General features: G+C 45.6%; 1 protein-coding gene across 3 annotated transcripts in view; it reads right to left on the bottom strand.

Annotated features, from left to right (window-relative positions):
- Nucleotides 1-12,456: 12,456 nt before the first annotated feature.
- Nucleotides 12,457-22,670, bottom strand: part of Heg1 (heart development protein with EGF like domains 1) — a 79,835-nt gene continuing 69,621 nt past the window's right edge. Inside the window, exons 17-19 of one of the 3 annotated variants that reach the window (XM_042259214.2) lie at nt 20,144-20,318; nt 17,720-17,802; nt 17,437-17,574 (exon numbers count right to left, since the gene is read on the bottom strand). In XM_042259214.2, coding sequence (XP_042115148.2) covers nt 17,755-17,802; nt 20,144-20,318 — 223 coding nt within the window. In that variant the 3' untranslated portion in view covers nt 17,437-17,574; nt 17,720-17,754. Of the gene's footprint in view, nt 17,575-17,719; nt 17,803-20,143; nt 20,319-22,670 lie in introns of all 3 variants that reach the window. The other 2 variants (XM_006974542.4, XM_015993390.3) reach the window with 2 other exon arrangements.

Here is a 22,670-nt window from a genome sequence, read left to right as displayed (position 1 = left end):
TGCTCATGGGGTGTGTGGGAGGGGTGTGGGGGTGGGGTGGGGGTGGTTACAAAGACCACAGGAGGTCCTGAGGGCTTAGAAAGGAACTGCCAAGGAAAAGATACGACCCGACCAATCACAGCGTGAGAGACAAGATACTCTACACTGAAAATGAGCACATGAAGAGAGAGGAAGGACATTGTTTCCTGGTTAACCTTCTTATCACCAGGCTAAATATAGACTGAGCTCTGTGCGGATTACATTACGAAAGGGTGGTGTATCATCCAGGGCAAACTCCTACTTTACTGAGGACGGTCATTGTATCAGAGTCACAACATGCGGGGTTTGCACAGCTGTGACCTAAGCAGAAGTGAACATCAGAAGGATCCACATCCTGGACCTTACTGTTCTAAGAGACAGCTACTTTGAGCACATCTACTATGAAGCCCAATGCACATTTTTCCAGCATTTGCTTCATCCCAGAGTCTTGTCAAATGCATTCTGTCCTTTATCATTTAGATCCACTTTAATTATTGTTTTCGTGGTTTTTTTTTTTTTTTTTTTTTTTTTTGAGACATTGTTTCTCTATGTAGACCAGGCTGGCTCAAACTCACAAAGTTCCTCCTGCCCCTGAAGGACATCTTCATCCTTCAATTTACCTCTGAACTAGGTAGTATCAACTCTTCCATGACACACCGGGTGTGAGGGCTGAAGTTATGTTTTAAGTTTAAATTATTGAGCTTAACAGAGCTCTAAAACACAAATGCTCTGACCTGTGAGCCCTAACTTTTTTTTATTTGTTTGTTTGTTTGGTTTTGTTTTTCGAGACAGGGTTTCTCTGTGTAGTTTTGGCGCCTGTCCTGGATCTCGCTCTGTAGACCAGGCTGGCCTCGAACTCACAGAGATCCGCCTGGCTCTGCCTCCCGAGTGCTGGGATTAAAGGCGTGCGCCACCATCGCCCGGCTAATTCCCACTTTTGCCCAAGGACGGGTAACTTCCTGGAATGCTGGAGGCTCTTGTTCATATAAGATGTGTGTTCACTTCTGTAAACAAGCTTGGTCGCCCCAACCGCACAGGATGTGCTTGATCACATACAGGCAGAAAGTAGGTCAGGATGTATGCTTGGGAAAAGGCCCCGTGGGAAGTTTGGGCATGTGCGGTTATGTTGAAAAAATTAGGCAGGGGTATTCTATTTTTGGGAGTGCAAGTTAGGTGGGTGGAATGCCGAAGCTGAAAAGTGAGTCTGCAGCCTCTCTCTCTCTCTCTTTCTCTCTCTCTCTCTCTCTCTCTCTCTCTCTCTCTCTCTCTCTCTGTTAATTTCTATCTATAAAAATTAAAGAAAAAACTTGAGAGTAAGGTAGAATAAAGAAATATTGGGTAAGAAGAGGTTTAGAGTAAGAGCAGAAATTCCTCAGTGTTAAAATGGGGCATGAAAACAGTAAGCACATCTTTGAAGATCCTCTTGGAGAAAGATTGAAAAAATAGAGGGGTTAAGTACAGAGGTTCTTGGAGTTCTTAGAGGAACTGTGTCCTTGGTTTTCTGACTATGAGACTCTAAACACAGACTCCTGGGGGAGAGTTGGGGTCAAAATGCAAAAACATTGTGAAGAATACGGGCCAGATAAGATTCCCATGGAAGCTTTTGGCCTGTGGGCGGGGATTTGGGACAATTTGGATCTAAGCCCTGAGAAGCAGGGGAGAATTTTCCCTGAGGTGGATGTGAGAGAGACAAAACCCTCCATTCTGTCAGCAGTGTTCGAGAACATTTTTACAACACTGCTCAAATGGGGTCCGTTTCCTCTTGGCCATGAAGCTGAGTTTAAGGAACAGAAGTCTTGGGATGAGACAAGGGAGGAACTGTAGGGCTTGAAAAGACAGTAATGGAGGCTCTTCAGGTCTCTCCCTTTCAGAAGGGTTCTCGTCTTCCTTCCACAGGGGCAGAAGTAGACTCATCTTGGGGGGGGGTGTCATCTATCAGAATGGAAAAGCCACCTGTAATTGCCCTAGCACAAAAATCCCCTGGAGCAATGCAAACCCTCTCTGTTAATGCTGTGTCTCCTCTTCAAGCCAGCATTTGGGAGGTGGCTAGCAGGGGAGAGGAAGTATCAGGCTTCCAAATGTTTCCTGTCATAGAATAGCAGGATGGCCAGGGTAATATCATGAGAGTGCATGTTCCAATTCCTTTTAAACAGCTTAAGGGGTTAAAAACAGCATGTAATCAATATAGCCTGACCACTCCTTTCACAACAGCATTGTTAGAAAGCCTTTCGTTAGATGCTCTGTCTGTCAGGTGGAGACTATTTGCTGTGGGAAAAGTGAATTTGTGGAGCAGTGTCAGGTCACAGCTGCAATAAATCCAGTCCAGCAGATTCCCAATGACTTTTGATATGCTTGCTAGAGAAGGCCTTTATTGAGAGACAGGTCAACAGTTAAATTTTGATGTGGCAGTATATGCTCAGGTTAATGCAGCTGCCCAAAGAGCCTGGAATAAGTTTCTATCATCTGGAAGACAGACTGAGGATTTGTCTAAGATAAGGCAGGGGTCTGATAAATTGTTTCAGGGTTTTGTTTCCAGACTAGTGCAAATAGCAGACAGGTTAATTGGAGATTCAGAAGCTGGACCTTTGCTTGTAAAACAGCTCGCTTATGAGAATGCCAATGCAGCATGCCAGGCTGCAATACACCCTTTTAGAAAGAAAGGAAATATCTCTGACTATATCCAACTTTGTTCAGATATAGGGCCATTGTACAATCACAGGATAGTCATGTCTGCAGCATTACAAGGAAAAACAGTCAAGAATGTTCTGTACCAGCAAAGACATCCTGATTCCAGACAAGGGAGAGCTGCCAGACCCCCAGAAAGTTGCTTTGGGTGTGGACAGATGGGACACCATATTAAGAGGTGTCCTGACAGGAGAAATGGCCTAAGGGCAAATAGAGAACCTGGGTTATACCTGAGATGCAAAAGAGGGAGACACTGGACTAATAAATGTCTATCAAGGACGGATACCCAGGAGAATCCATTTCAGGGAAATGGATGAAGAGGCAAGCCCCAGGCCTGGACAAAATATATCTATAGAGCAACCCTAGGCAATGCTGAATTAGATCTCAGCTCTTCCATCCATGCAGTTTTGACCCCTGAAATGAGGATGCAGGCCCTCCCTGTGGGTGTTCATGGACCTTTGCCAGCAGGCACTGTAGGGTTATTACTGGGAAGAAGCAGCAACAGCATGCAGGGGATCTTTGTAATTGATCCTGATTATGAGGAAGAAATGAAGGTGATGACTCAGTCACCCAAGGGAATTTCTGTAATAAAGATTGGTCAGGGACTTGCACAGTTAATTTTACTTCCTCGGATACAAACAAAAAATCCAGTAAGAAGAGATAAGATGGGAGAAGCTGGATTCAGTCAGATGCCTATTGGCTACAAGCCATAGGTCCACAACAACCAGAACTCACCTTGGTTATAAAAGGAAAAAGTTTCTTGGGTCTTTTAGATACAGGTGCAGATTTATCCATTATAACTGCTAGTCAATGGCCTTCTATGTGGCCAAAAATGGAAACTATTACACAGTTGCAAGGGATTGGTCAAACTCAGTGTCCTGAGCAGAGCAGCAATGAACTCTCCTATAAAGATGAGGAAGGTCATGAAGGAAATTTTTGGCCATACATTCATTGTCCCTCACTTGCCTGTAAATTTGTGGGGTCAAGATGTTATGAACCATATGGGAGTATATTTACATAGTGCCAGTACAGCCATCTCTAAACAAGAAGTTCCTGACCAAAAGTTAATAAAGGTCATCTCTACTCCCTAAAGAAAAAACTAATAGGGATGGGTCAGAATATTTTTAGGAAGGGTCATTGAGCAGCCTGTACTCCATGCAGATCCTATAACTTGGAAAGCTGACCATCCTGTGTGGATAGATCAATGGCTCCCAACAGAAGAAAAAATACAAGCTGTCCAGCAGTTAGTACAGGAACAGTTGGATGGTGGTCATATTAAACCTTCTAATTCTCCTTAGAATTCTATTTTCCTGATCAAAAAAAAGTTAGGGAAATGGAGATTATTACAGGACTTAAGAAAAATTAATGATACTACACAGCCAATGGGAGCTTTGCACCTTGGATTGCCTATACCTACTGCTACACCAAAAAATACTTATAAAATTATTTTAGATTTAAAGGACTGTTTTTTTACCAAACCCTTGGCTTCCCAAGACTGTCAAAGATTTGCATTTAGCCCATGAAAAGATTCCGTTGCAAGGTTTTGTCCCAGGGAATGGTTAACAGCCAAACACTGTGTCAGAAATTTGTGGCTTTATCCAAAAAGTTAGAGAGCAATTTCAGCAGGTTTATATCATTCACTACATGGATGATATTTTGCTTGTCCATAAAGATGAGGAAATTTTGCTTGACACTTATAAACAGCTTCAGCACTGTCTTACTCTTGTGCCAGAGAAAGTGCAAAGACAGCCATCTTTTCAGTATCTGGGACTGAAAAGTTGGAAATACAAAAGGATGGGTTAAAAATTTTAAATGGTTTTTAAAAGTTGTGAGGAGACATTCAATGGTTATGACCTTATTTGAAACTACCTAACAGTGATTGGAAACTTTTAAGTGATCTTTGAAATGGACATAGTGACCCTAATTCGCCAAGATAGTTAACTCAAGGTTCTTTTACAAGTAGAGAATGCTATTCAATATCACCAAGTACATTACATTAATTATGATCTCCCTTGGCATGCATATATTTTACCCACTAGACATACTCCCACAGCAGTACTATGGCAAAATAATCCTCTTTTATGGTTACATCTTCCTGTTTCACCAATTAAGGCATTAAATCTATATTATGAAGCTGTAGCTTGTTTAGTACAGAAAAGCAGAATTGAATCTAGATGTTATTTTGGTAAAGAACCAAGTGTAATTAGTATTCCTTTTATGAAACAGCAAATTGATTGGCTTTTTAAAAATAGTGATTCTTGGGCAATTGCCTTTTCTTGGTTTTGGGGTCAAATTGATAATCAGTTCCCAGCTGATCAATTGTTATAATTCGCCTAAATGCATTCATTTGTATTTCCTAAGGTTGTGATGAAAAATCCTGTGAGAGATGCTACACTAGTTTTTATTGATGGTTCTTCTAACATTATCAATGGAAAAATTTATGTAGTACAAAAAAACCCAGTTTCTGCACAGATAGTGGAATTGCAGGCAGTGAACATGGTTTTTCAGTTTTTTGTAAACGGTTCATTAATTTATATACAGATATATTTATAGAGTGCTTCAAGTCATAGAAACTGTTGCATGCATTGGGACTAGCAACAGTCAAGTCAGAATGTTACTTTGGCAAATCCAAGATACTATTCACAAGAAAGCTACCATGCCTTGTGGGTCATATTAGAGCTCATTCCAATCTTCCTGGTCCTCTAGCTGAGGGTAATGCATCAGCTGACAAGTTAACATGGATGATCGCCTTATCCCAAGGAGAACTGGCTCAACAGTCACATGCTTTTCTTTATCAAAATATCAAAAGTCTAAGAAAGCAATTCAATCTTACTAAGGAAACTGCTCAACAAATAGTTAAACAATGTGGGATATGTCCAAAATATTTTCCTGTCCCTCAGTTAGGAGTTAACCCTCGAGGTCTTTTTCCTAATTATTTATAACAAATGGATGTCACTCATATTGCAGAATTTGGCAAGTTAAAATATGTACATGTAACAATAGACACTTATTCAGGATTTCTAATGGCAAGTGCACAATCTGGGGAAGCTACAAAACATGTAATTACACATTGCCTGAAGTGTTTTTCCTATATGAAAGTACAAAAATTATTAAAACTGATAATGGTTCTGGATACAGTAGTAAAGCATTTCAGCAATTTTGTGCCCAGTGGAAAATTGAGCATAAAACAGGCATTGCTTATAATCCTCAAGGACAAGGCATAGTGGAAAGAGCTCATGGCAGTCTCAAAATACAACTTCAAAAAATAAAGAAGGGGGAAATTTACCCTCAATCACCACATAATGAATTGAATTATGCTCTTTTCATTCTGAATTTTTTTAAATGTGGATGTCTGTGAGCAATCTGCCACAGATAGATTTTGGCATGATGGCACCCAAATGACTTTCGCTCAGGTGAAATGGAAAGATCCTTGCTCGGGATTATGGAGGGGTTCTGACCCTGTTTTAATATGGGGCCAAGGACATGTTTGTGTTTTTTTCACAAGATGAAAGTGAAGCTCAATGGCTGCCTGAGTGGTTGGTGAGGAGTGTGGAACAGAGGCATGTCAGCTCCAATAATGCTCCTCCATAGGAACTGGAGTGAAAGCAGTTGAACCAATGTTCCTGATATTGAGGTTCCATCCTGCAGTCTGGGAAAAGCAGGAAACTAAGGGGACCCCCAGACTGCTGAGGAGTTTGGGAGAAAGGTTTTGTCACTATTTAGTAAAAGCTGAAAGGAAACAGACCTCAGAGCCATACTGCTTTTGTTTTGACTAGCAGTGAATCAATGCAGGCTCCCTTGAGACAGTGCCTAAAAGATGCACAGGAATTTTTTCCAAGAGCTTTATGGCAGCTCAGTTTGATAATTTTACCCTTGCCCTGAGGTGAAGCTTTTCCGTAGAGTGAACCAAAAGTTCTACTGTAACCGAGTGAAGTTTTAGCAATGTTTGTTTGAATTGTGGCACTCAGGGGAGCTGCAATGAGTTGGGTGAAGGGATAGCCCCTGACTGGCAATCATCCACACTGTGCCCATTTCTGCCAGTTCTAGAATGTCTGGAAGGGCCAGTGGGAAAGGTGACTTTGGGGGAGTGGCATTGCCCAGAGTGTTACAACCCCCTAGATATAGCACTCACCAAATCCCAGGGTCAAGGGAGTTGGATACCACAGCTCTAGATTGACAAATTAGGCTCTGGTTTCCAACTGTCAGGGGAACTTTAAGGATGTTATCAAAACTGATTGTGAACTTCAGAAATAAAGCAGTTTTGAGTTCACCTGCAATTTTAACTGTGGTGATTCTCAATTCATGTACTCTGTCTTATTGGAAGAAAATGTAAATAGTTCTGTTAAAAGATCTGTTTTAGATGTTTGCTAAAGTTTACAAGGTAATTCCATAGAGAGTTTGCTTTTGAATGTAAGTTTGTAAGAAGTGTAAATACATATAGTAAATAGTCATGCTAGTTATAAATATGTAATGTTCATACTAGAATTATGTTTATATTAATGAATGAGGGTTTGATGAAGCTAAGGGAATCTTTAAGTTTGATGCAGTTTGCATTAAGTTTATTGATTTTAAAAAAGGGCTTGGTACAGCTAAGACCCATGTAAAAAAAGAACATTCTATCTTGGTCATCCTCTACTCCTTTACTGGGGGGTGTGGCAGCCTAGGGATCGCTGGGTTATTCAAACTACTTGCAAGCTTAGTAGGGACACGAGTCAGAGTTGAGTTAAGCTCTGTACCCCCTCCTGTCAGAGGTTGGTAGTCAGAGATGGGCAACGTTCTTCTTGCTTGCTTCCAATCTAAGACAGAATTTACTTGATGGAAAGTATCTCTCCATGACGGGTAAGGTTTGTCTAACTGAAGACGACAACCTAAGGTAGGCACAGTCTATCTGAGGGGCCTGAGGGGCTCTTTAAAAAATTAAGAGGAGGTTACCTGTGGGAGCCCATAGAGGTTTCCTAGTAAAATCTGAGCTTGCTTTACTCAGCAGGGCTGCATAAGGGGATGGATTGACCACATGCATGGTTACCAGGTGTTTGGAAGGGTCTGCACTTGAAATGTGCAGTGTGCTTTGATCTAGCGAGGGGAGACCTTTTGCCCTGCCCCTTGGCATTCCTTCAAAAGGCCCTTTAGAAGAGACAGAAGGGGCCAGTGGATAAGGATCCAGGCCCTCCTGGCCCTCCCAGCCCTCCTGAGCTATCTTGTGTTTCTATCTGTCTCTCTTCCCTCTGTATTTCTATTTAAATATTTCTCACTTCTCCCTCCTCAAGAGTATCTGGGGGTAAAAGTGGGAGCGGGTCTCCCACAGTACCCCAATGCTAATAAACAGTATTGGTGAGTTTCAAACTGAGGTAATTTTTGTTTAAAAGCCCCCAAAGCTCTGCAGACCGTAAAGTGCAGCTTTCTGGTTTGCCTTTGCAGTGCTGTTTAGTGCGGGGGCTGAACCTAGGGCCTTGCTCATATTAGGCAAGTACACAACCACTAAACTGTATCTCCAGATCTTTTTTACTCTTTAAATTTTGAAACAGTGTTCCACTAAGTTGCCTGAGCCAGCCTTGAATTCACTGTACAGCCCAGACTGGCTATACAGTGGTCCTCCTGCCTCAGACTCCTGAGTAGAGAGGATTACAGGCCTATGCTACCAGGCCTGGCTTTTTAATTTGAATTCTTTTGTTGTTGTTGTTGTTGTTGTTGTTGTGAGTTTTCATTGAAACCCAGTCAGCTTTGTAATGTGCTTCTGACATTAAGCAATCCTGTATTTCTTAAGTGGTCTCATGATACCTGTTATGTAGTTTAGCCTGACTTTGAACTCAAGAGACCCACCTGCCTCTGCCTCCCAAGTGCTGAGGTTAAAGCCATTAAAGCCACACCTAGCCCCATATACTAATTCTTAAAGTATCTTCCCAGAAGTGACACATTTCACCTTCATTCACATGTCTTTAGTCAAAGCAGGTCCCTTCAAGTGGCTGGGGAAAGGCACACTACCACATGACTGGAAGGAAGCCATTTCCTTGGCACCCTCCTGTCAATCACTCTTCTACTTTCTACAGTTTTATCTTTTCCAGAATGTACTATAAATGGACTCAATGTGTTGACTTTTATGTTTAGCTTAAAGAAATGTAATTGTGTATTTTTGTGTCAGTGTATGTATGTGTACCACATGCATGCAGGAGCCCAAATCGGTCTAAAGAAGGCATCAAATCCCCTAGAACTGGAGTTATAGGCAGCTGTGGGCTATCATGTGGATGCTGGGAATAGAACCCGTGTCCAAGTGCAGTGAGTGTTCTTGACTGCTAAGCCATGTTTCCAGCCCACCCAGCTTTCTTTTCTTTACTTTTTCTTTTTTAATTAACACAATGCTTCTGAGACTTAGCCTTGCTGCGGCATCTCTGCCTGTTATAATAGTCTGTTCTTTTTAATTGCTTGGTGAGACTCAGTTGCATTGTTATTCCACAACTCTACAGGGTGCACAACCTTTGGACACTGGAATACAGTGCTTCCTCTACAAATGTGTTGAGCCTATGCACATCTATCCTGGGATGTATGTGGTCCGTGGACGACAAGTTCGACATGTCTGGTAGTCTCCCTCTCTGTCTCCCTCTGTATCTGTCTCTCCGTCTCTGTTTCTGTCAGAGATAAAGCCTTGCTGGGAACCTCAGTCTGTCCTCTGACTCATGATGTAGTCTAAGCTGGCCTTGAACTTGCTGTCATATCTCTGCCTCAGCCTCCAGTGTGCTAAGATTATAGGTACAAGCCACTATTCCCAGCCCAGGACCTTTGATTTTAAAGTATTTTTTAGGATTCATGTACCCACACTAACCCATCCTTACTTTAGTAACTGCTTACTAGCTGTGGGTCAGACCTTGATCATAGACTATCAGACAAGACTATACTGCTGAAAGTCTTGTTTCTGACAGTTATAATTATAATTCCTCACAGTTATGATTCTGAGCTAATTGGTCCCTTGACATTGAGTTTGTGGGGGGGCAGGCTATGGAAGTGAAGGGGCCAAGCTCAAGTCTCCAGGGACAGTGAATAGTGACATCCAGTGCTCCATGTTCTTCCTTCTTTTGGTGACAGGAGGTTCTTGTTCATCAGAACCAAAATGCATCATTTCTTGATAGTTATATAAAATGATTTCATATGTGTTCTTTTAATCTTTGCAACTTTCCTAAGGCAGAAATTATTATCCTATTCTACCGACCAGGATGCGGAGGTTCAGATGCTGTGGTAGACTCAGGCCTGCCATGGCCATTTGGGAAGAAATAGCAGGGATGTATAGAAGAATGTCTTATGCCAGCTGATAGAGCTGAATGATTTATAAAGCCAGTAAAAAATCAGCATAGACATTCACTCCTGGTATGCTGAGGGTTGCATGATGTCATAATGCTGTTATTAGAGCTGAAAGCTGCCATGGCCTTCACCTACCAACATCGGAGGACTCTGCCCAGGAGGATCACTTCACCACTACACCCAGGCTCTGCTCCCTAAGCTGGAAAACAGATGACTGTGAGTGCTGAAGTCTTCAGGCTGAGAGTCTGAAGACACATGGAGAAGGTTCCTTCCCAGCAAATCAGACCCTGGGACAGAGGCTCAGGCAGGGCAGAGATACGAGTGGGTTAAACATGCACCCTTGCCTGACATGTGGACAAAAGCCTTCCTATCTGGGCTTTGAAACAGTTATCAAAATGTAGTCACAGAAGCCAAGCTGTAGAAATAACCTTAGTGTCCACTAATGAATGGCTAAAGAAACTGATTGTGTGTGTGTGTGTGTGTGTGTGTGTGTGTGTGTGTGTGTGTGTGTATGTGTGCATATAAAATGAATATTATTTAGCACTAAAGTAGGGGAGAGGGCTCTTCTGTTTTGAGTTGTGTGAAACTGGGGAGAATAGTGTAGTCAGTGAAACAAGCCAGGCAGAAAGATAAACATTGCACGACCTGACTTACATGCACGCATTAGCGTACGTTATACGTGTGTGTTCACTGCTATTATGAAAGATCCCAGGAAGAACACAAAAGAGATTACCAGGCGTGGTGGCCCAAGTCTGTAATCTCGGTGCTCAAGAGACAGAGGTGGGAGAGGTCTGGGTTTGACGCTGGGCCCATATTTCAAAGAGTGAAAAAGATGAAGAGAGAAAGGGAGGGGAAGAGGAAGAATGATGGGGGGAGAGAGAGAGACACACACACACACACACACACACACAGAGAGAGAGAGAGAGAGAGAGAGAGAGAGAGAGAGAGAGAGAGAGAGAGAGAGAGAGAGAGAGATTGACTGATTATTAGCTTGAGACTCAGCTTTGGGGGGATGGCCCTCCTGGCCACGTCACACCATGGTAGGAGACTGTGTATATCTGAGGAAGAGATCACAACACAAAACTGGAAGACAAAGAGACACCGAGGACTCATAATCTCTAACTGCCCCAAGGCTCTTCTATCAGGTCCCACCTACTCAAGGTCCTGCCATCTCCCAAAATTGCCATGATGAGGATCAAGTTTCCAATACATGGACCTTTGGAAGACCACCATGTTCTGACCTCAGTCACATGGAGTCTGAAAAAAGTCACTATAGAGAGAATGATGGGGGGGCAGTTGGGGAACAGAGAGAAGAAGGTTAAAAAGTTACGAAGATACATGGATACTATAGTTTATAGTGTATTAAAGGCTTAAGATTTGCTGAAAGATCTTATGTTCCTATACAAACACATCCAAGGGCAGACGACAGGTTGATGTGCTTGCCTGTATAGGAACCACTTCCTTATGCATATCAAACATCATAATGCACACCTTAAATGAATACAATTGGAGGGGATCGTTATGGTTTCCAAAGTCTGGCTGAGCTGAGCAGGAACAGGAAGGGACCAACATCAGGACCCTGTTAAGATCTCAGTGGGGACTGTTTCCTAGAGGCTGAGTGAAGGGAGGGGTCGGAGGGAGAGATAGTACTGGCCATCAGGAGTGTTCGATGAGCTATAGCCTGGTTGAACCTGCTGACAAGATGTCCTCATGCCCCAGGCTGTGGTTATGGGCCTCCACAAGTACCCAGGTTTTTTTCCCCATAAAGTATATGGGAGGCTTCCACGGAAGCTACTAATGAATACAGTAGTGAACATTTATCTAGTCATGCAGCCACATCCCATGGCCTGATTCTAAAGTTCCACAGATTCTTAAACATGCTGTTTACCATCCCATCTCCAAGACAAGAGGAGTTGGCATGGAGTGGTCACAGGCAACAGTCAGGAGCAAGTATCCAGTGTCTGACCTAGTTACACCCTCCAATTTAGAGATAGAATGTAATATCTGAATTAGGCCTTTATCACTTAGGGAGGTCCATCCACCCACATATCCATCCATCCATCCATCCATCCATCCATCCATCCATCCATCCATCCATCCATCCATCCACCTACCCATCCATCCATCAACCCACCCATCCATCCATCCACCCACACATCATCCATCCATTCCATCCATCCATCCACCCACCCACCCATCCATCAACCCACCTACCCATCTATCCATCCATCCATCCATCCACCCACCCACCACCCATCCATCCATCCATCCATCCATCCATCCACCCACCCACCCACCCATCCATCCATCCATCCATCCACCCATTCACTTTCAACAGTGTTCCTTCACTTCCTGGCACTGAAGATGGAGAGTCAACTCACTGATTCCATTTTTAATTCAGAAGTCCACTATTCACTTCAGCTATTTAAATGGTGTGCTGATTAAAAAAAACTTCCACACACATTTGCTTGTTTTAAAAGAAAACCAATGGGAATGATATTAATTTTATTGCATCATTTTTTTTGCTGACTAGAACGCCAGACTTAGAGTGGATATAAGTATAAAAATAACCGAATTCTTACAAATAATACTTTGCTGCTACAGTACTGAATAATTAGTGGAGGCGACATTATAATACAACTTTAAATAACATTCTCATGATGGGTTTCACACAGTCAGTTTCAAGGAGTACAGAACAAAATCCAGGACAATGGGAATGGAGTTCGTATCGCAGCTTCATCTCCACTGAACCTCAAGGCCAGACACACACACACACACACACACACACACACACACACACACACACACACACACACACACACACACATCACCAAAACTCACAGCAACTTGTGGTGAAACAGTCATTTTCTCTGTAGACCAGGCCTAGGTAATGCCCAAAGATTAAGTGAGTGGGTTCAGTTCCCCTGACAAACCGATTCCACCCCACCCCTATTCTCACCCCATCCTCAACAAGGGCATCAAGCCCGTCATTTAAAATTATAGCAGAATCTACCAGGCAGCCCTTTGGCAATGCCATCTTTGAAAATGCCCACTTGACAGGTGCAGTCCAGGACCTGCCTCTTTTCAGACCTCAAGGGTTCCCTTTGGTCGCACAGGCTATTTATTCTGTTGGCTAAAGTTCCCACCAGACATAAAGGAGGGTAACCTTGAAGAGAACTTAAGTACAAGGGACTGATTGGCATTTAATACTCCAATGTTCCTATTATCTTAACCGGTTATTTTAAAAAAAAGTTTAAAGTTACTATTTTAACTTCAATGTTCCTATTGTTTTTTTCCTCCCATTGGGATTTGAGAACAGAAAGAACACGCATCCCCAACGACAAACTACAAAACCATTTCTGTCTCCCAACATGCTGGTGAGCCCTTTAAAATGCTACTGATAGGAAGAAGACAAGACAGGGCTGTGGTGTGACGCAGCTCCGTGGTACAGCATAGCACTTGCCCTATGTGCAAGCCTGGGTTCCATTCCTGGTCCTACCCTCCAGAAGGAAGAGGAGGATGAAAAGGATGAGGAGGAGGAGGAGGGGGCGGGGAGGAGGAGGAGGAGGAAGAGAAAAGAGGGATGTGCATGTCCTTTTCTAAAACAAAAAGCATTCAGGTAGACAGACAGGTAGATGACTATGTCTCTGCTATTTCAGGCCATTTTAAATAAAATGCCAAAACACAGAACTTTGCATTGTTCTTCCCAAAGAAGTGCTTTGGTCTCGAAAGGCAAATCAATATAAATTCAGAACTATGGGTAAAGCCCCAAGTTTTGAGTGTATTGTGGGACACTTAGCCAAGGGCAACTTTGCTGAAGAGCTTTACTGTGCTAGGCCAAGTCCTACAGTTACAGAGACCCCGGAACTTCACAACTGGGCAAGGTGGCTTAAGGAGGCACCCCAAGCCATGTGTCGGGGTAACCCTAGTGTGCCCACTTGGGAACCTCACACTTGAGTAGACAGCATCTTTGAAGACTTTACTCTTGGTGGTCCGCCAGTCTCCTTCCAACAATGCTGCTCTCTCCTACGGGCCAACTTTTATGACTTCCTCTTTTAGAGCATAACTGTCACCTTTGACCTCCAATGCCACGAGGCAGCTTGACCGCACCAATCATACGACAGTTCTGGTTCACCACGACTTAGATGCTTCTAAAAATAACCTCCCCAATAAGGAAGATCCTTCAGCACCCCGGACATTCAACTGTGTTCCAAACTCCAAAAGGTTCACACATCTAATATGTGGGAGCCATGGCCTCGCTTTGAGAGTCAAGCAGGAAGCCCCCAAATGGGCACCTCAGCCTGATTGTGCTGGTCAAAAACCCACCTAGACCACTCCCTTTCGCTTCTAGCAGCCCAAGCTACATACCAATATTCTTCTTGCCAACTGCTAACCAGTCAATAGTTTCCTTTTTGAGACAATTGTCATGTGCTCCAGGAAACCCTTGATGTCCTGATCCTCTGGCCTCAACCCCCGAGGGCTGGGGTTACAGGAGTATACCACTATGCCCAGTTTATAGGGTGCCGAGGCTCAAACCCAGGGCTTGTACATTGCTAGGCAAGCACTCTGCCATCTAAGCTACATTCCCGGGCCCCTCTCTGAATGCTCATCACCCACTAACACAGGTAAGGCCAAACACCTCACAGAGAGCCTGGTGCATGGTGGGAACACATGATGCTATTCAGCCTCTTAAGAGATAAGCTCCAGTGTCATGAGGTGCCTTGTGGGGAGAGAGGGGGAGGAGAGGGAGGGAAGGAGGGGGGAGGGAGGGAGGGAGGGAGGGAGGGAGAGAGAGAGAGAGAGAGAGAGAGAGAGAGAGAGAGAGAGAGAGAGAGAGGACCCCTTGGAAAGCCCCCTTTCTTTCCTGTTCCTGAACCCCTCAGGATAGGCTAAGTTCTGCCTGGCCTGGCTCTTTTGCACACAAGCATTTCCTAAGCAGTGTACCCTTTCCCTTCCCCCCACTTCCTCCACTCTGGGACCCCAATGCAGGACTGTGACACATCCGTGCACGTGAATTATGCGTTCTAGGTAATGGGGACGGACTCTGAGCACTTGTGTCCATCGGAGACTCTGCACGTCTAGGCACGGGTTCACCCTGTCTGTCCTGCACATGGCCTGCTGACTGACGTCCTATCTCCAGGCTCCATCTGGATGTAACCCCAAGTAGCAGATCACCCAGTCACCCCATTCCTTCCAATGGTGGGCAGAGAGTCCAGATAAGTTATGTCTCTTATACAAATTCTTCATCTCAAGCCCCCCGTGAAACGGTAGAGTCAGTATGAATTCACCCTTGCTTGGCGCTCTCATTTTTTTCAGTTAAAAAAGAAAAAAAAAGAAACACTCTTAATCAACTCTATTTGGATCAAACTCATGAGTCAGCAAGCATTTTTGGAACTCACAGGACACTTTTTCTGGACACTGGGATTCTTCCCAGGAATTTTTCTGGGAATTTCCATTGTGTGAGGCTTGAGGCTCCTGGCCCCCTAAGCAGGTGTTCAGCAGCTGTGACGCCAGCTGAAGGCATTAGAAGTGTGTGTGGGAACAGCAGTGAGGCTGGGGACAAACAGGGACATTGAGGGAAGGGCTAGAACCAGGCTACCTCACAAGGGATCTGGGCCCAGGCAAGCCGAGCACAGGAGCTCACAAAGATACAAGGAGCCATCAGTTCCACAGTGAGCTAGAGGCAAGACCCATGGCTTCTTGAGGACTGCTTTGCAACCTGAAGTTAGCATCAACTAACAGCAACAGAATCCTCCCTGTACTAATGAGTGCCTTCTGATGGTTAAAATCCACTGCACCTGACTAGTGGTCCTGAGTGGTGGAGACCACAAGGCACAGCTCACACTTAAAACAGGATGGGGACCTGCATAAAATTTGGAGGAACCAGAGAACCCCACATAAACACACACACACACACAGATCCATCTCCAACAGCTGCCCCATTTCCAGAAAGATCTGCCACTGAATTTCCAGCTTCAGAGTGGGGAAATGCTTTGCCCTCCTCACTCATCCCAAACCAGGGTATTCCAATATTCCACAAGTTGATAAATGTAGTTCCACAGGGGACAGAGCCCTCCCCCTCCACACACACACAACAGGACCCCACCACAGTGCAATAAACAAGACACAGAACTCTTTCCCCCAAAGCAAGCTCTCAGGCCCCTAGCCGGCCAAGCTTTCGTTCTCCAAAGCTGACCTGGACCATAACTGAGTCTCGAGGGGCCACTGCACAAGAACACAAGACATATTGACGGCCGGGCGAGAGAAATGGCCAAGTTCTCTCTTCAGTGAGTAAATGGCTTTGAGTGGTCCAAAGTTTCCGTGAGTTTGTGGACAACATTCTGGGTTCAAAGATTAGCAGGTACACACCCTTACCTGTGGCTCTCTCCCAGCTCCCTATTCTTCCTCGGGGAATCCCCCCAGCTTTTCAAAACACTGGGTGATGCAGGAAATACTGTCATCCAGGCCATTCCTCTGTCCCACTCTGCTGTGGGGACCACAGCAGGCTGCTTTATCCTTCAGTGGTGAGACGCTAGCTAGCTCAGATGCACCTGCGATCGACCCTCCCTTTTCCTACTACAACTGCAGACTCTGGCGTCAGAGTCCCAGGCCCCATGCGACTCCCGCGTGGTTCAAAAACACCCTCCCACACGGAGGACCAGCTTGATACTGCCTGCCAGGACTTACTAAGGGGCAGCTGGATACTTCTAATGAAAACCAAGTGGGAGTCCTTTCGCCCTGATTCATTCTTGTTTGGAAAAGTAAAATGAATAAATCCTAAGCCAAGGTATCACCTTGACTTACAACACAAATGGAAGGTGTGTGCTTCACCTTGCAAAGGTCAAGTTCTCGTTTGGGGCGTTAGCTTGGAAATGAGCTCAGGCAACTTAGAAACCTTGAAAGACTATGCCCCTGACTGCTGCATCACTAGACCACAGCGGTATGTGTACTCCATCTGGTGTGTAGCACAAGCCACCAGGCAGGGAAACCAAAGTGCCAGCACCTGCCTGCCAATCAATCACCACACTGAGGCCTGCAGAAGGATCCTAGAAAAGGAAGGCTTTCTGGAATAGTCTGGAAATGAGTCAAAGAATGAAACCTCCCTGCCCGATCTATTAAAGTGCAAATTAAAGGGGAACTGGGTCCTGGAAATGATGCCTAGTGGTCTCCTGCGGAAGTCAGCCAATTCTGCGCGCCAGACGTTCGGAGACTCAGTACTGGCCCACGTTCATGTTCACAGTAATACCAGTGCTGGATGAGTGGCCTGCAGTTCCGCATCCATCTGTCCCCTCCCCTGTGGTCATGCCCCTCAAGTGTGGCTCTGACAAGTCCTAGAGGCAGCCAGTACACGGCGCTCCCTTCCGGTGCCGTTCTCTGAGCCAGAGGGCTGGGGATGTGCCTCAGAGACACGGGCCCCTCTCTCTCCTGGACTCAGAAGTAGTCTCTCCTCCTGCTCTCATCGCTGATGAAAGACGGGTTATACTGTCCCGGGAAAATGCAGGAGTGCCTTGATCCGGGCAGTCCAGTGTAGGCTGGGTAGAGTCCGTTGCGTTCAAGTTCAGGGTTCCTTACGTTTGTGGGCTGGATGCCGAAGAGAAAAGGATAAAAAGATAATTATTCCCGGACTTAAATAAGTTTAAACGATTTTACATTTTCATGAACTTAAGATGGGGCTAGCTGTAAATTAAGACTGGGGCCAGCTATAAATATCAAAGCACCAGCTCACCTGGAAACGCAACTCCCACGGGTCTATTTATGTATTTAGATGGGGGTGGGGTGGGCAGAGTCGCGCCATCTGTTCCTGGTGGCCTGAAATGCACAATCTCCTTCTTTTAAAAAATTACTTTCATTACTTTTCTAAATTGTATTTTATGTATATGAATGTTTTGCCCGCATGTTTGTCTGTGCCTCACTCGTGAGCCCGGTGCTCAGAGATGCCCAGAGAGGGCATCCGATTCCCTGGAGTTACAGACAACTGAGAGCCGCCATGTGGGTGCTGGGACTTAACCACCGAGCCATCTCTCTAGCCCCCGCTACAATCTTCTCGGCTCTTCCTACCATGGGCTGGGATTACGGGCACGTGTCACTACACCTAACATACAAGCTTATCTCTTTATGGATGTGGGGTGCATTTCACTTCATTTTAAAAGGGGGTTAAAAAAACATGAGTCAGGCCGGGTATCTGAAACAGCAATAAAGGCCCCATGAGAAACTCTTCATAGCAGCATCAGAGGTTAATGCTTTTTTCTTTTGGTAGAAATAAAGTACTAGATAGGGTGCATTAGAAACATGGTACCTATGGGAGCCCAGTGTGGCACTGCCTGGACCACTTTGTACCCACTGTGAGGGACAGCGGCACACGGGTGACAGCATCACGCTGTCAACTCGGGCTCTGTTTCCATAAAGAGAAGACAGGGCCTGTGCTGGCTAGTTTTGTTAACTTGACACACAAACTAGAGTCATCTGAAAGGAAGGAATCTCAACTGACAAAATATCGCCATAAGATCCGGCTGCACGGCATTTTCTTAGTGATTGATGGGGGAGGACCCAGCCCATGGTGGGTGGGGCCATCCCGGGGCTGGTGGTCCTGGGTTTCATAAGAAAGCAAGCTGAGCAAGCCATGAGGAGCGGCACCCCTCCATGGCCTCTGCATCAGCTCCTGCCTCTAGGTTCCTGCCCTGCTTGAGTTCCTGTTCTGACTCCCTTTGGTGATGTGGCAATGTGAAAGTGTAAACAGAATAAACCTGTTCCTTCCCACGTGGCTTTTGGTCATGGGGTTTCCTCGAAGCGATAGAAACCCTAATTAAGCGTGTTCACCTGAGCTCCTAAGGAGACTTAAGACAATGCCATGGGTATGCGCAGAGAGGCAGGGTCCCAGGATACTGCCTGCTTGTTTGTTAGAATTAACACACACCGCCAGGGCTGAGGAGTCCCTAGCAAAGGATGTGGGGTTAGGATACACTTACTACAGCATCAGTGAGGGAAGGGAAAAAATATTCCTGACAGAGGCAAAAAGACCAATGCCTGCTCGGAAACAGGATGTTCAACTATAGGTACACGTCCATCTTTATTTTCTCCCCCTTCCTTGTTCTTCCTCCTGGTTGAAAATTTCCAAAGAGCACACTGGGACAAACCTGCCCCTCCCATCCAAAGTCTGATCCGCCTGGTTCATCCCCATAGCAACCAGAGGGATTATGGTTTCTATAGCGAAATGTCTAGCGCCATTAAGTCCCCACGGGGCAAGGTCTCATGTTTATTGCTACACAGCAAACTGATGAGAAGTCACCTGACATGTTTATTTTTCTGTTCAGATATCTGCATTTGCGTCTGCTGATGGCTGGCACTGTAACTCGAGCTGAACTGAATGGCATAGGAATAAAAGTTGTATTTTCCTCAGTGTGGAACAGGAAAAGGGGCTTAAGGCGGTGGTTCTCACCTGGTGGGTCGAGACCCCTGGGGTGGGTGGGTTGAACAACTCTTCACAGGGGTTGCATATCAGATATCCCACACATCAGATATTTACACTATGATTCATAACAGTAGCAGAATTACTGCTATGAAGTAGCAAGGAAAATAATTGTATGGTTGGGGGACACCACCACACGAGGAACTGTTTTAAAGAGTCGCAGCATCGGGAAGGCTGAGAAGCACTGACTGGCTTAGGGCATGCTCCCAGCTTTCCCGATGGTGTAGTCCAGGGCTGGACGGAGCCAGTGATTATCCACTGAGTTTCTAAAACCTCCAAGGTGAAGATGCCATGGAGCCCTTCTGGCCGCGTCTTTCCCAGCTCCCAGTTTTGACTGACAAACCACAGCGGGTGAGATACACGAGAGAGCAAACCACAGGAGAGGGCAAAGGGCTAAAACCACATTCTCTCTTCCTTTGAAGTTCCCGTCCCTACTCAGAAAAGCAAGTTTAGGAATTACGACTCCCCACTCCCCACTTGCTAACAGTAATTCACTCTGTGGGAGTATCCCTGATACTCAAACGGATAAATACGGTGCAACCAGGCCATTGTTAAGCTGAATGGTAAACAAACTGTGTATCGGAGAGGCTTGCGTCACTGTTCTCTTGGAGCCTTAATGAACTCCGACACTTTCACAAGGAGCTCTGAGCCGGGGCCCGAGGCCGGCTGGGCACAGGCACCTACCGAGTAGTACACGTCTGTCATCTGCAGAAGGTTTTTGGTGCTCCCATTCTCGTGCATTTCAATGGCTTCTCGGCCCCATTCTTGTGAGCGAGGATTCTTGGGGTACTCGGCGTACGGGGACATTTGGAAGTCCCCGCTTTTGAAGATGAGCTTACTTATGTCATTTTTACTCTTTCTGTGAGATGTTAAAAGAACGTGCGACAAGTTCTATCAGTTAGTTGTGTCAGGAAATGGCCCCTGTGGCCACAAGGCCGATGAGTGTGTCTGGCAACATCAATTAGACGGGGAACTGCCTGCCCCTGCAATCCCATGTGGCTTGCCCACCAGAAAGGCTACTATAGTTTACTATTTGACTAAAAAACCTAAAACTGACATTAGGTGCCCCCTCTGCCATCCAAAAGAAGATGTAAAAAGACTTCCTAAATTCAAGAGTCCAAACGGAACATGAAGACAGCCCCGAAGGAGCCATTCGTGTCCGCTGGGAGCAGAGGGTACTGTGCCCTGGGTTATCGAGGGGCACAAGAATCAGCATTCACAGGTGCCTGTGGGCAGGAAAGGAGCGCAATGCTGGCCAAACCTCAGTAGCCACAGATGAAGCATCAATGCTGTTCCAGAATGGGGAGCCAGGCCTCGGGCAGCTCTGGCTCCCGGAGACTTAGCCCATGGCTCCCCTGCAGCTACTAGCCACCTGGGACGGGGCTGGCCTCTCCTCTCCCTGGCCATGTTTTCTTTACAACTTCACAAACCATAAAACCTTGATGGGGCCCCCAGCTTCTAGACTCTCCACGTTCTCATTTTAGCAGGCCCAGAAGCCCTACCGTGAGGTTTCACTGCCTAGAAATGGTCAGGGCAACTGTCTGTCTTGTGGGTGGAGGACCAGGAACGTTTCATTATTATTTGCTCTGAGTTAGAGAATCTGAAGCCCGCTGTTTGTCCTGCACTTTAAGTTTCCGGGAAAGGATAGAAATGACTCAGCGTCATAAAGCATGGCCTCAGTACCAGTCCTTCCTTCGGGCTCAGAGCAGAGGTGCCACTACTGAGGTGGGACAGGATGACCCCACTGCTGTCTTCACTTTTCAGTAACCAAGCGTCCAGGCTCCCTCCAAAAATGACTACACTGTGTGACCGAGAATGTTGCCAATACAAGGCTTATGTCCTCCCAGCTGCCAGGCTCTGTTTCTCTACATAACTGCTCCGGTTTATTTCCACGCATGCTTATCTCTGATTTCTATGTGAGAAGGGATGGCTGTACCATGCACCCTGAACTCCTGAGGGAGGGAGTGCTTACAGGAAGTTATTCTTGGTGGCCTTCCTGGACGCAGGGGATGCCTTAAAATGTCCTTATATCACTGGCACAAAAAGATAAAGAGCTATTTTTGATAAGGTCCCTCCATCTGTTACGTACAAATAATTCCATTGGATATCCTCTAAATCAATGATTGTTAATTTTCCTTTACTTGAACAGGTAATTGTAGACAAGGGGGATCTAGTCTCCCCTTTCTCTTCCCTTCCCATGGAAACTCCATCACAGGAAGCCCGGAGCGAAGGTCACTTTCATCCAAACCATGGCTCCAGCCTCTTTACCGCTAACAGAGATCAGGCAGCCCCCTCGCTCCCGAGTCTTCGTCTGCTTCTCTCTATATACACAGCCCTGAGAGACGATTGACGCAACCCTACGATTTACTCTTTCAATGGTTTTTAACATATGCACAGTGGTGCGACCACCTTCACAATTTCAAAACCGATTTCGTCACCAACCCCTTAGCAACCACCCCGTCTTCCAACCTCCCTAACCTGCCCTCCTCCCAAGTAGACTCCAACTAGTCTGTCTCTATTAGACCAGACTACTTTAATAACTCATATTCATACCACACCCCCGACGATCTGTCAGATGCCCCTTTTCACTTAGAATAAGATTGTGAAGGTCTGCCCATGTGTCCGTCAATGGCTGACTGTGGCTCTGGGATACTGCTGGGTCACATTCATCGGCCCACAGACACTAGGATTGTTTTCCCCTTTTGACTTCTAGGAATAGAATCGCTGTGAATACACCAGGATATTTCTTGTGAATACACAAGAAACACGTTCTTGTGTGGATGTGTTCCCAAATCAGATCGGCCTTTAACTCAAGGAGATCCAAGTGTCTCTGTCTCCAGAGTGCTGGGATTAAAGACGTGTGCCACCGAATCCGGCTGTGTTGTATTTTTAGAACGGCCTCCCGTATCCCTGGCTGTCCTTGGGCTTGCTTCCTAGCTGAGGATGACTTTGAATTATCGATTCCTCCTGCCTTTACCTCCTGGGCTGGTTCAGAAGAGGACAACACCACGCTTAGTTTTTGCATGGCTGGAGAGCAAACCCAGGGCTTCACCGTGTGCCAGGCAAGTCCTCTAGTCACGGAGCCACATATGTCCTCAGCTCTGGGGCGTGAAAGTTCTGGATTTTTTTTTTTTTTAAATTATTTATTGTGTATACAGTGTTCTGTCTGCATGTATGCCTGCAGGCCAGAAGAGGGCACCAGATCTCATTA

Source organism: Peromyscus maniculatus, chromosome 12, assembly GCF_049852395.1.
Source record: "Peromyscus maniculatus bairdii isolate BWxNUB_F1_BW_parent chromosome 12, HU_Pman_BW_mat_3.1, whole genome shotgun sequence".
Classification (NCBI taxonomy): Eukaryota; Metazoa; Chordata; class Mammalia; order Rodentia; family Cricetidae; genus Peromyscus; species Peromyscus maniculatus.
Note: the sequence above shows the minus strand (reverse complement) of the source record. Positions and strands in the feature narration are given on the sequence as shown.